The sequence below is a fragment of the Ornithorhynchus anatinus genome, chromosome X2 (genome assembly GCF_004115215.2).
Source record: "Ornithorhynchus anatinus isolate Pmale09 chromosome X2, mOrnAna1.pri.v4, whole genome shotgun sequence".
Taxonomy (NCBI): domain Eukaryota; kingdom Metazoa; phylum Chordata; class Mammalia; order Monotremata; family Ornithorhynchidae; genus Ornithorhynchus; species Ornithorhynchus anatinus.
This window is the reverse complement of record NC_041750.1, coordinates 19203857-19217042: the sequence shown is the minus strand read 5'-3', so window position 1 is coordinate 19217042 and position 13186 is coordinate 19203857. Positions and strand designations below refer to the sequence as shown.

The 13186-nt window shown below is 44.3% G+C and overlaps 2 protein-coding genes across 5 annotated transcripts in view; one reads left to right on the top strand and one right to left on the bottom strand.

The window, feature by feature from the left end:
* ELP2 (elongator acetyltransferase complex subunit 2) overlaps positions 1-1869 on the top strand; it is a 37149-nt gene extending 35280 nt beyond the window's left edge. For 2 of the 3 annotated variants that reach the window (XM_029053041.2, XM_029053040.1), the window contains exons 21-22: positions 395-508; positions 1582-1869. In XM_029053041.2, coding sequence (XP_028908874.1) covers positions 395-508; positions 1582-1738 — 271 coding nt within the window. In that variant the 3' untranslated portion in view covers positions 1739-1869. Of the gene's footprint in view, positions 1-394; positions 509-1039; positions 1220-1581 lie in introns of those variants that run through there. The other variant, XM_039910462.1, reaches the window with a different exon arrangement.
* A 6897-nt stretch (positions 1870-8766) lies between these two features.
* On the bottom strand, positions 8767-13148 carry CCDC127 (coiled-coil domain containing 127). Of its 2 annotated transcripts, XM_029053045.2 has the most exons (4): positions 13026-13148; positions 12222-12386; positions 11998-12128; positions 8767-11166 (listed from the first exon to the last, which is right to left on the bottom strand). In XM_029053045.2, coding segments are annotated over exons 2-4 (795 nt in total). In that variant the 5' UTR covers positions 12224-12386; positions 13026-13148; the 3' UTR covers positions 8767-10504. The 2 variants fall into 2 exon arrangements, with proteins under 2 accessions (XP_028908878.1, XP_028908879.1); XM_029053046.2 differs by lacking the exon at positions 12222-12386.
* Positions 13149-13186: the final 38 nt, after the last annotated feature.

The following is a 13186-nucleotide window of genomic DNA, read 5'->3' as shown; positions in this document are numbered from 1 at the left end:
GTTGGGCAAAGCAGTGACTCAGCCGGCCCCATTATGTATCTTCTTTTTGGTTTTGTTCTGTTCCTGACTTGTTTCCCTGAGGGATGTAGTTCTTTCTTCCTAAGACCTTTTTCATGAATTGCAGGGTCTGGTATTTAGAAACATTTGTGGGGCCCAGGCTGGAGAGAAAGAGCTCATTTCTGAAGAGCTGATTGAAATCCAGCCCAGGATGGCAGGAATGGAAGCTGGGGTGGTGGTGCTTCTGATTGAGGATTGAATGAATTTGGAGGCCAGACACAAGGAGGAGCAAGAGAACCCGGGCTGGGCTACCGAATTACAAACTTGGAAATTGAAGGATCCTATCTGTGATGACTCTATGGTGGAGAGCACTGAATCTGTTGTCTTCATGTTCCAGGGACATCGTTGCAGTAGGGCTGGAGTGTGGGAAGATCCTTGTGTATACCTGGAAGGCCACTGACCAGAAATCTCCACTCAACGATTGGATCAAATGTGTAGAAACTAATCAGAGGTAAATTTTTCCACTCCCTCCTCTTACTGGAGTATTTCATTGGCAGTTTTTATCAACTTATCTGTGGAGACAGTTTGTGTCAGAGAGACATGGGGAAGAGAAAAAGAGAAGATGGGGAAAATCATCGAGAAAGCCAGGTACAGGGAGAGAAAGAGGGAGGCAGAGAGGAAGAAAAGTCAGAAGGCGGCAGCCTGAGCCAGAGAGAGAACATCAGGAATCTTTCATCAACCTCCCTCTGGGCCTGGTGCCGGTTTTTTCACCCCCTTTCCTCTGCCTTAGCATTCATCCCCCAGAACAGTGCTGAGAGAGGGGAGAATCCTGGCCTTGGTATTAGAGCTGTGAGCAAGGAGGGATGCCGGAACTTGGCATGTTGATTATAACTTGTAGCTGAAACCTCCTAATTGTGTGCAGATTCTGGGCCCTGATGATCTGTATGTAGTGCTTGGCCTGTTGGGCAGGGGCACGGGGTGGGGGGCGGTGGTTGGAGGGCACTCGATCTGCATTTTTATGGAGCATTTCATGTTCCTACAGAGCTTTGAAGTACCCACTTTTCCTTTGTTCCTGGGACCTGAGCCAGAGCGGGAGGTGTTCTGCTCAGGATTATCCAGTGGCGGAACTGGCATTCAGAGCTCGGTGGCCGTAACATGCAGGACCCCCCCCAAATGGCGTGGGGGAAATTCCAAAGGTGGATTCCTCTTGAGTCATTAAAAATAAGTCATAACCTGACCCTGATTGCTATCTTGAGCTGGTGGTGGCAGTTCTTGGAATGCAACTGGGATTTTTCGATTTGTTTTACATTTGCACTTAGTGTGTGGTAACTCGAAATAAAACAAAGCAAATCAAATGAGTTTAGATTGCGGATAGAGTGGATATTTAGAATCCAGATACGGTGGATAAATCTTAATTAGTGGTAGAAGCCCTGGTAATTTCGGTATTTGGCACCCGTTCGTATTAACTTTTCACCATAACCAACACTAAGAACCTCAGTGAAATGAGGGGGTCCTCTTCAAGGTTGACATTGTCTGTCCATGGTATACATGTTTCATTTCACAATTTCTCCATCTTTGTTACAGCCAGAGTCACACACTCACAGTCAAAAAGCTCTGCTGGCGACGTCAAGTGGGCAAAGCAGGACACGAGGACAAGGACAGCTGTGAATATCTGCAGTTGGCAAGTTGTGGAGCAGATCACATTGTGAAGATCTTTAGTATTAACAGATCTGCACTCTAGTGGAAACCAAAGACTCACCTGAGCCAAATGGATATTTGTTTTAGATTTTAAGAACTTTTCTGTTCTAAAACCAAGTGTACAGATGAAGACTATCGTCCTGATTTATAAAAGCCTTCTATGTAAATCGGCAAGGTTTTCCTTTACCATCTCGATTTCAGGCGAATTGAGTGTATCTGGTATAGAGGATCGATTGAAGCCCAGGGGTGCCAACTCCATGGGGATGTGGGACGGCGTGGGCAACCATAGCTAGGGCATTGTAACCATTGGAGCCAGAAATGGACTAAAAGTGGAGCCAAGATGTCAGCTTGCTCCAGGGCAGTGGCATCTGAAGCTGGGTTCCAGGGCTGGGCCAGGGGTTCTTCTCAAGTCTGGTTACAGTGCCAACAGATTTATCCAACCCACTGTAAAACTCTAAAAGTTCAGCAGTTTGGGTTCAGTAGATTATGGTGGAAACCTGCCTAGCCACTAGGTGAGCTGTTACAATGAGTGGACCATGTGCTCAGTGTCACTAAGCTGGGGAGGGGGCCCTAGGCTAGGTCATAGCCAACGATTTGAACAACATTTCAGGAACCCTGGGGTTCAGTTTTCAGTATGGTCTTTGGTGGAATGGGCGGGCAACCCAAATTTGGATCATTTGGGTCCACGATTCATTCATTCAATCATATTTATTGAGCACTTACTGTGTACTAAGCGCTTGGGAGAGTACAATATAACAACTGACAGTCACATTCCTGCTCACAGTGAGCTCACTGTCTGGAATCTGAAACTGAGGCAGCCTTGCTGGAGACAGCAGCTTTAGACTATCTCTTGCTTGCTCCCTAGTCCTAAAGAGAGAAAATAATGGTATTTGTTAAGCTCCCGAAATCTGCCAAGCACTGTACTGGGGTTAATTAGGTTGGGCAGTCCCTGCTCCACATGGGGCTCACAGTCTTACGTAGGAGGGAGGACAGGTATTTAATCCTCATTTTACAGATGAGACCACTGAGGCACAGAGAAGTTGTGATTTGCCTAAAGTCACACAGTAGGCAATTGGTGGAGCCTGAATTAGAACTCAGGTCCTCCAACTCCCAGGTCCATGCTCTCTTCACTAGACCACCCTGATTCTCTTAGTTGTCCCAGGTTTGTTGAATCGTATCTCATGCTCTCTCAAGTTCTCTATCAGCTCGAATGACCTCGTTGTACTTGTCAGGAGCAGATTTTTTGAGGGCAGTCTTGAGATTTTGGGTGATTACGAAGCATCCGTGGTCATTCTAGAATGATGTCTTGATACCGGAAATATGGCATTGCTGTTGTGCCTCCTGTTGTCTGTGAATTTGAAGGAAATTGTGTCCTCTGGCTGGGAGAGGGAGCAGAGATCCAGTGTAATAGCCCTGTTACTGAACCTTAGTCATTAGCATGAAACCTTGCTTCTAGGCTTCATTAATAATTCCCAAAGATGTCATTTGGAAGCAGGAGTTATATTTTCTAATTGGTCCCCCAAATTGTTTTGGCTTGTTTCTGTACCAAACAGGAAGGATTGTCATGGTTTTGTGGGGGCTAAAGTGGTGGCACAGTCACTGTTTCCATTCATTACTCCATTTTAAAGCATCACAGTGAAGACAGATTTCACTCATTTGTCCAAGGTCAACCACCAATATTTTTCATTACTCCATTTTAAAGCACCACAGTGAAGACAAATTTCATTCATTTGTCCAAGGTCAAACCACCAATATTTTTCAGACTATTTTGCTAGATTATATGAAAGTGCTTCTTCCATATAGGCCAGCAAAATTACTCTTTTTAGCCTTTCATCAGTTATGATTGTGCCTCTTCAGGCTCTTCAATGGCACTTGATTGTCCTTATATAATTCATCTCCAATATTCTCAGCAGCTCTAGAGTCTGTCACTGGTCCAATGCTGTAGACTATACCACACTCCTGCAGTTCTAGATCTTGTTATCCTGTTTGCAGCTGTAGTGTTTCAACCAATGTTTGTCATTTTTCGGTAGCATTACTCCCCCTTTTCCCCCAGATGTATAAATGTTTTAATATATTAAACATAGGAAACCAATTACCACCTCAGCAACTTCTGTTCCCAAAATTGATTTAAAATAAGATTTTTTCAAATGATATTTAAGTGCCAGGCACTGTACTAAGCACTGGGGTCCCACATGGGGTCCTTCTTAATTCCCATTTTAATTAGAAGGTAGCTGAGGCCCAGAGCAGTTAAGTGACTTGCCCAAGGTTACACAGCAGACAAGAGGCAGAGGCAGAATTAGAATTCAAGCCCTTCTGACTCCCGGGCCTAAGCTGTATACACTAAGGCCACACGGCTTCTCCTCCAGCTGCACTTGGTTAAAACCAGTGCATCTTGACTTAAAATGACATGTAATTGTCACCAAACATAAGATAAAACCTTACTTTTTTGTTTCAGGAAGCAAGCAAAATTGTGTCATGCTGCCCAGCCCCCATGTCCTTGGGCCTTCCTATCAACCCCTGCTCTAGTGTGGGAAACAAGAAACAGTGTAAGGCGCCCCCCCCCAGTTCCGTTTACCACTGGACCAGAGCCCCACAGCCTGGGAGAGAAGTTGCTTAGCCCCCATGACATCAGAACTTCCCATCAGCCTGTTTAGCCTGGTAGGGTGGAGAAAGGGCAGCAGCACAAGCCTTTCTTAACCTTTAGAAGGTCGGTAAGGCAGTGGCTGTGTCTTGCTGGACTCCGAGCTATGATCTTGAAACTCTGCTCCATGTGGGACCGGGACTGTGTCCAACCTGATTAGGTTGAAATATTACCTTATTGTTCTTATTGAATTTATCATTACCCTTGGCTTTTGTATTACTGCTTCATTTTATTTCTGTTGTTAATCCTCTCCGCAACACCCCCACCCCAACATTTATTCTTAGACTCTGAGCTTTCTGGGGGTCTGGGATTGTACCTAATTTTCACCCATACAATTTTTTTTTTTTACCAGTTTAGTACAGTGCTTTACACACAACAGGTGCTTAGTATTACTACTAGGCATCCAACTACATATGGAATGGATACATTTTGAAAACTTATAGTACGTTACCAGCAATCGAAGGACAGAAACCAGAGTAAGATGATATTTATTTAGCATGGTTTACTTAATACATATGATTGATATTGATTGGTTCCTTACAACTTTGGTAGGTTTAGGAATTTATCTGAAGACTGATTCCTACATTGATGTAATTCCATGACATTTAAAAATCTTGTTTTGAAAAGACTCAGTGAAAAATTCTGTTCCAAGGGAGAGGTGAACATGAGACATTACCATTTTGACAGTACATTGGATACAGAAAGCAAAAGGCCTCCTTATAGCATGCAGTGCGGCTCCTACATCTCCAAACCTCTTTCCTGATCATTTGTGTGAATACTGAGCAGGCATTATTTCTGACTTCTATACTTCTCTTTCCTAGTTTCATCCTTTCTCTTTGACCTGTCTTAAAAAGCCTGTACTTGTCAGATTCAGTTTGTTGGTTCTTGGTATTTTTAACTGTCTCTTCTGGGTATCTAAACCCAGTAAGGAAGGAAGGGACTCTAGGGAAACTGTTTTCTGGCTTCTGCTCCCAGAACAGCTCTGGCTAACTGAAGGCAACCTTCCCTTTAGGGAGTGGAAACAGGCTCATTTGGGCATTGGGCTGGATTTTGACTGGCATAAGTGAACTGGCTTGCCACCATTGGATGCATAACCACACTGGCCACACATAATAAAAAATAATATTGGTACTAAGTGCTTACTATGTGCAAAGCAGTTATAAGCACTGGCGTAGATGCAAATTAATCAGGTTGGACACAGTCCCTGTCCTGCTTAGGGCTCCCAGTCTTAATCTCCATTTTACAAATGAGGGAACTGAGGCCCAGAGAAGGTAAGTGACTTGTCCAAGGTCACACAGCAGACACATGGCAGAGTCGGGATTAGAACCCAGTGGAAGCTACATGTGAGGGATAGACGAGAAGTTACAGCCTGAGCTTACTTTCTCTACTTCTGGTAAAAACCAAATTAGGTTCCACTGTATATGTACGGTTGTGCATGTTTAACCATGAACTCTACCCACTAACCAGGGTTCTTAGCATGCAAGAGGACTGTACTAGGTATTGCAGTTGATGACCAAAAACAGCAAGGCAGTTCCTGCCTTCAAAGAATTTACAATCAAATGGACAAATACAGGACATTCAGAGTGCAAGAGAGAGTGGGAGCACAAAATGCATTTGGGTACAGCGTGGCTCAGTGGAAAGAGCACGGGCTTTGGAGTCAGAGGTCATGAGTTCGAATCCCAGCTCTGCCACTTGTCAGCTGTGTGACTGTGGGCAAGTCACTTCACTTCTCTGTGCCTCAGTTCCCTCATCTGTTAAATGGGGATTAAGACTGTGAGCCCCACGTGGGACAACCTGATTCCCCTGTGTCTACCCCAGCGCTTAGAACAGTGCTCTGCACATAGTAAGTGCTTAACAAATACCAACATTATTATTATCCATCTAATAGTTACAAAAATAAGTGCTAGAAGGGAGCTGTGTTTGGAACAGCAGGAGTTGTTTTATAGCTGTCTTTTAATTTTATAATCTAGTAAAGTCAAAAATACAAGCAAAAGTAGGAAATAGTTGTAGATTAGGTGGAATAATAAAATGTATTATAGGTTTACTATGTGCAAAGCACTAGAGTAGACAAGATAAACCAAATGCAGTCCCTGTCCTCTAGGCTGTAAGCTCCTTGTGGTCAGGGAATGTCTTTTATTATATTGTACTCTCCCAAGCTCTTAGTACAGTGCTCTGCACATAGTAAGCGCTCGATTAAATACAATTGTCCCACAGTCTGAGGGAGAACCTGCATTTTACTCCCATCTTAGGAGTGAGTAAATAGAGGCACAGAGAATCTAAGTGAGTTTTGCCCAGGATTGCACAGAAGGCAAGTGGTGGAGCCCGGTTTAGAACTTTGCTCTCGACTTCCAGTTCTGAGCGCTTTCTATCAGACCACACTCCTCGTCAATTTAGCTGAACAATAAAATGGACATGAATTGGTTCAGTGGCATGACTTGGAGTTGAATTAAGCAGGGAAGGATTTCTGGAAGAGATGGATTCGGAGTTGGGAAAATGGATCCCTAGATATTCTAGGGTACTTGACACATTTCAGTACACTGAAAGAGTGTGTAACTCTAATTTGCCTGTTCATCTAATTTATTTGTGCATGGGATGTAAGTTCATCCTCTTTTTTGGTTGAAAAAGCTAGGAGATATTTTGATGCCATGCAATATCAAGTTGGGTTTGCCAGATCAGAGCTGTGAAAACCAATCAATGGTATTTGAGTGCTTACTATGTGCAGGGCACTGTACTTAGCATTTGGAAGAATCCAATATAACGGAGTTGGTAGACACATTCCCTGCCCATAGTGAGCTTTCTTCTTTCTTGCCAAGTAAAAAAAAAAAATGACAATTGAAAGAACTGAGCATTTGCTAAAGGCTGGAGACTAGTGGTAAGAAAGGTGGTTTACTTAAATCCTTAGTCTTCATTGAGTTTTTTGGGGTGGTTTTTTTTTTATCCTTTTGTACCTTTGGCAATTTTAGCTTGCTTGTTTCCCCATCTTGTAAGATCCTCAAAGGTAGACTGTTTTTTTCATAGTTTGTTCCCAAGTCCTGAGGACAGTGATCAGTACATAGAAGGTACCCCAAAAATACTCTTGCTGATTCTATTAGTTCCAATATGCATTTTTTCATTATGATTGTCATTTTATTAAGTAGAATTGGTATTATATGGGTAGCCATGCATTTTAAAAAAACACTCAAACAAGGTCAAAAGAAATAGCAGCTCAATGAAAAAATAAAGTTTTGCTCTTGCATCTATCTTTTTTGTGACTGTCAAATCTTAGTGACCAACAACAGAATAATCAAATGTGAAATCGAGTGTTAATTCACTTGGGTTTGATTCTATCCCAGGTTTTGGAGGTGTTGGCAGCAGCCCCCCACCTTGGGTTGGGGGAGCCCTCTGCCCCCACTGTGACTAGGTCATCAATTAGCCACCTCTAGAGCTCAGCTCCTGCTGCTTTACTGCTTCCTAGGGCAGCCAACCAAAACTGGTCAAACCAACTGGATTGTCAGTTTGTGCACTTGGTGAACCCTAAACTAGCCAATCTCCCCTTTCACCCTGGGTTCAGACACTGTTCATTATGCAAAAGCACCTAACATCTCAATTTCAAAGACCAAAAAGAAAATACACAAAAATTGGATTTGACATGCAGAATTTCTAGCTTTAACTTCTCCCTTGCAGATAGTGATTAGTTTCAGGCTGGACACCTTTCATACAGAAATAAACGACCCGGAAAACATTTTTACAAGAGGTCAAATAGGATAGTGAAATCAAAGTCAAATACTGTGCAAATAAAAGAAATACTCCCACACCCCCAGGATCAAATGAAAACTTTTTCCCATATGGATACACCCCACCCCTTTTCCCTGGGCCAGAGGGAAAGTTATCACTGGGTGCAAGAAGGGTCGGGTATGTGAAGGGAAAAGTTACGGATCTTAAATAGTCCATCCCACCACAAGCAAGAGAGGTCACCCTCACACAATTCCTTCAGGCACTGAGCTAGCTGTACCAAGGATCTTACCCATGGTGGCATTTCTTTATGGATTTATAGTTTCTATCCCTATTGTGAAAAGAATACTTGACAGTTCATGCAATTATCTGAGACTTTGCATCACCAGTGGCATAAATAATACATCAATGGTATTAAATGAGCACCCACTGTGGCCAGAAGATTGTGGGAAGTACATGGGAGAATACACCATGGGAAAAAGACCCTACTCTATATGCCTCGTTCTTATCTCTCTCACTGCTGATCTCTTGCCTGGAACTCCCTCCCCTTCATATTCTCATCTCCCCAACCCCTTTCTACCCCTGTGGCCATTTCAGCATTTCCAAGTCACCTATACACTTAAGTCCTCATCTCTCTTCCCCATCTACAGCATTTAAACTCTGTTGCTTCCCCTAATGGGAATTTATTTTAGTGTCTTTCTCCTTGCTAGACTGTAAACTCCTTGAGAGTAGGGATCATTTTCACTGTATTGTATTCTTCCAGTGCTCTTCAGAGTAAGTGCTCAGTAAAAACTCCCAATTGATTGAAAAGACCTGGTTTCTGGTCTCTGGGGCTTACAATATAGGGCGGGGGCGGCGGAAGCAAGCAAATTATTTACAAATAGGAGCAAGAGGAAGACCAAGTATGAAACAGATAGTATATATAGTTATCCTTCATACTTAAGTACGCCAATGACTGTGAAATCCACAAATGGCTAGGTGTGTGACTGAAAAGGCCAATGTGGGACCCATCATCCGACCTCATTGTACAGCACAAGGCTGATCTTGGTTGTGTTTGGTTTGCTGTTTCAGCAGCATTTGGCACTGTTAGCTTTCTCCTCCTTGTCTCTTGATCCAGATGATGCTTCTGCTCAGAGAGCTACTCTTTTCATGACAGCAGTGTATCATGCCAATCTCTCACAGCTGACTCCCATCTGCCAATTGGGATGCAGCATTATCTGAGGCTGTGCTTTACTGTATCTTTAAAATCTTTGTCCTTCTTGCTTTTGGTTTCCTGATTTCAGCTTGCCAATCAGCAGCTGTCTGGGTATCCTGCTGTTGGCCATTCTCTTCATGTGACTCACCCATGCATCCTGCTCAACGCTAGGAGGCTAAGCTTCATTCTAGGACATCATTGTTTGTGATCCTCTCCTGCCCTTTGATGTTAAATATAGCCTGTGAATGATACTGATGGAACTGCTCAAGGCCTCGAACATGGTGCCTGTGTAAAGCTTAAGTGTCACTGTGGTAGAAAAAATCAGGTAGCAATACATTTCTGAAGACCTCTAGCTTGGTCTGGGGCTATGCTCCTGCTACACTGTTTGATAGGCTCCCAAAGGATGCAAGTGTCATCTTGTAGTAGTAGGATATAGTGTTTGTGTATGTCCGGAAAAGACAAATGCATATCTGCAGTACAGCTGCATGTTAAACACAGAAGCAATTCACCCCCAAACATTTACCAGCATTAACATTTGGAGTCAAGGGACAACTCAGAGGCTAAATAATCAAAGAACAGTGCTTTGCACATAGTATGCGCTTAAACAAATATCTTCATTATTAACTCTAGTTTTATCTCAATGGCATCCCTCTTCTGGACATAAATTAACACCGGGTTTTTGAACCTTATATTTGGAAATGGGGTAGTTGAGGGAAGGGGGGGGAGAAACCATTAACTGAAATAATTCAAGGGGAGATCAAAAAGTTTTGGAAGACATACTCAAATCAATACAGTCCTTGGATTTTGAATGAACTCTTTTACACATTTCTTCCCCTAGGCCTATCTAGAGGTGTGAGGTGGTGGTATTCACCTAAATAAAATGCCAATGGGTTTGGGAAAGGCTTCACCCTTAAAAAGTCTTGAAAGCAACTCCACCTCCCGGAGAAAGAAGGGTAAATTGCTGTTGAGTAGAGCTAAATCCAACAGCCAGTCAGGACAGGCAAGGATAGGGGGTGCAGTAGTTTTGATGTGCCATAGTGGGAAATCAATAAATGGTATTTGAGTACTTACTGTTGGCAGAGCACTGTACTAAACCCTTGGGAGAGTATACTATAACAGAGCTGGCAGACACGTTCCCCGTCAACCAGGAGCTTACAAGTCTAGAGGGTAGGCTCAATAGCAAAGAAAGAAGAGCAGCTAAGTCACAGAGAAGACCAGGAATGACATTCTGGCCAAGGGACGCCTCCTCATCCACTTTTCTGTTACTTTTCTAAAACAGCTTTCTCTACCTTCTTGAATTTTTTCAGTTCGACAACCGATTTCCAATATTTGAGATAAAGCCACATGAGTTTCCCATTCTGGTATTTGTCAGAGTTCCACATGTGACCACAATAGGAGTCATGCTTAAATATGTCTGTTAAACCAGCTCCCATCTCCAATTCTGAGGCAATTGGATCAACTGCTGCTCGGACTAGCAAGTTTTTCTCCATTTCCAATCGCGCTTTACGAGGAAGAACCAGACTGCAGTAGATGTTTTGCCTTTCGGTAAGGGCTTCTTCAAACTCCTTCAGCAAAAGACCAGCTTTCTTTTGCCACTCTTCTTCCTCTTTCAGAAAGCTTTCGTACACTTTTCCTAAGGGTTGCAGCTGTTGCTTTTCTTGCAATATCAGGGCACGGTCCCTTTCTAGAAGCTTTCTTTCCTCCACTAATTTGTGGCTCTGGGAGATCAGTGCCTCCCGATAACTAGTTGTTCTGTTACGTTCCTTTTCAAGCTCTAAAGCCAAATGAGCAATAGTGCGGCGGTTTTCTTTGATTGTGTCGTGATATCTGGTTTCAAGATCCCGTTGGAAAGCGATTATTCTTTGGTGGTATGCTTCTCTTGCTCTTTCTATTTCCTTTTGAGATTCCCTGGACCAGATCCAACCTGGTGTGAATGAGAAATGCTTGAAAAGTGAAAACTTTTCATATCTTTTTGCAATTAATACCAGCCGCTGTAGCACAGTCAAGTCCGGATAATTCTTCATAAAAAGGCCTAAAATTGCAATTTTTGCCACAGAGCACACAGATAAACTATAAATCAGTCAGTAGCATTCAGGGAATGTGTCTACCAACTCGGTTGTATTATACTCTCCCAAACGCTTAGTACAGTCCTCTGCAAACAGCAATCGCTCACTAAATACCATTGATTACTTACTTGATTACTTAGTGCTTGGGAGAGTACAATACAAAAAGAGTTGAGAGACACAATCCCTGCCCTCAAGGAGTTTACAATCTAGGTAGGGAGAGAGCCATTAAAATAATTTACAGCTAGGCACTGTACTAAGCACTGGGATGGATACAAGCAAATCTGGTTGGTTGGACACAGTCCCTGTCCCTCAAGGGGTTCAGGGTCTTAATCTCCATTTTACAGATAACTGATGCATAGAGAAGTGAAGTGACTTGCCCAAGGTCACACAGCAGACAGCTGGCAGAGCCATGATTAGAACCCAGCTCCTCCTGACTCTCAGGCCCGTGCTCTATCCATCAGGCTAGGCACCTTCATTATTAAAACTTGGAGCTCAGTAAATGGATGGATGAATGAATAGGATAACATCTCTAAACTCCATTAAGATTATTTCTTTAAAAACCTTTGGATCGGAAGAGGAAGGAAATCACTGCAAGGTGAAGACCAAGGCCCACCTTTAAGAATACCGGGCATGAAAACTGATGGTAATTCCAGACAATTCACAAATGGTATGAAAAGCACGTGACTTACGAAAAGCAGCCAATCCGAGCATCGGAACCAGCAACGCATAATTCCATCGACTGCCATCGCCTCCGTCGGCCCTGGAATGGGGCCGAATGTTCCATCGAGGAGGGTCATTTAAGTTATTCATGGAGCTCTCCCTTGGGAACGTGAGAATAAAAACATTAAACATTGAATTACGGTGTGCTCCCGAGCACTCGATAGATGCTATTGACAGACTGACTTAAGCTTACATCGGGTTCAGGGTAACAAGGCAGGCCAACTATCACACTTGTTTCTTTCGGTCATCGGATGGCTCATCACTGCTCCTTTCTCTAGATCACTTCCCTGGGGCTGATGAGGAGCGGAGCCAGACAGGGCCTCAGGATTTTAAGCCCCTTGAGCTGGGGAGGTTCTGTCTGCAAACCCAAGAATTGAATTAATAATAGTGGTATTTGGGAAGCACTTACTATGTGCCAAGCACTGTTCTAAGCGCTGGGATAGATACACGTTAATAATAATGACGATGGTATTTGTGAAGCGCTTACTATGTGCCAAGCACTGTTCTAAGTGCTGGGGGGGGGGGATAGAAGGTAATCAGGTTGTCCCACATGGGGCTCGCAGTCTTAATCCCCATTTTATAGATAACTGAGGCTTCTCTGATCAGGTTGGACACAGTTCGTGTCTCACATGGGGGGCACCCTCTTAATCCCCATGTTACAGACGAGGCAACTGAGGCCCAGAGAAGCGAAGTGACTTGGCAAGGTCACACAGCAGCAGCTATGTGTGGAGTGGGGATTAAAACGTAGGTCCTTCTGACTCCCAGGCCCGGGCTCTAGCCACTCCGCTTCCTGACTTGCCCCCACGGAATGGCAGGAAGGATATGGTATCGAATTTACTTAAAAGTGTGGAAGGGCATGGCGCCACGGTGGGCCCCGTCGGCCGCCCTCCGGCGAGGGAGTCTGCTGCTATGGGCGGGGACGTAGGGGCGGCGGAGGGCGCTCGGGCCCGGCCGGGGAAAGGCGCGCTCGGCAAAACCCGGAGGCGGAAGGACTCACTGTTTAGACCGCCCGGAGGATGCGATAATTAATTCGGGCTTGAGTACGGAGGAGGAGGAAGAGGCGTCGGAGGCGGCCCTGTCGGGAGAGAGCCCACGCGGCGGGCCGCCCCGGCTCCGTCCCCTTCCCCAGCCCGGCTCCGCCCCCTCCTCCGACCCTCG

Coding starts and splice junctions, on each gene's coding strand:
- CCDC127 (XM_029053045.2), bottom strand. Junction 11,167..11,997: donor GCTCGGATTGGCTGCTTTTC/GTAAGTCACGTG, acceptor CATTCACACCAG/GTTGGATCTGGTCCAGGGAA.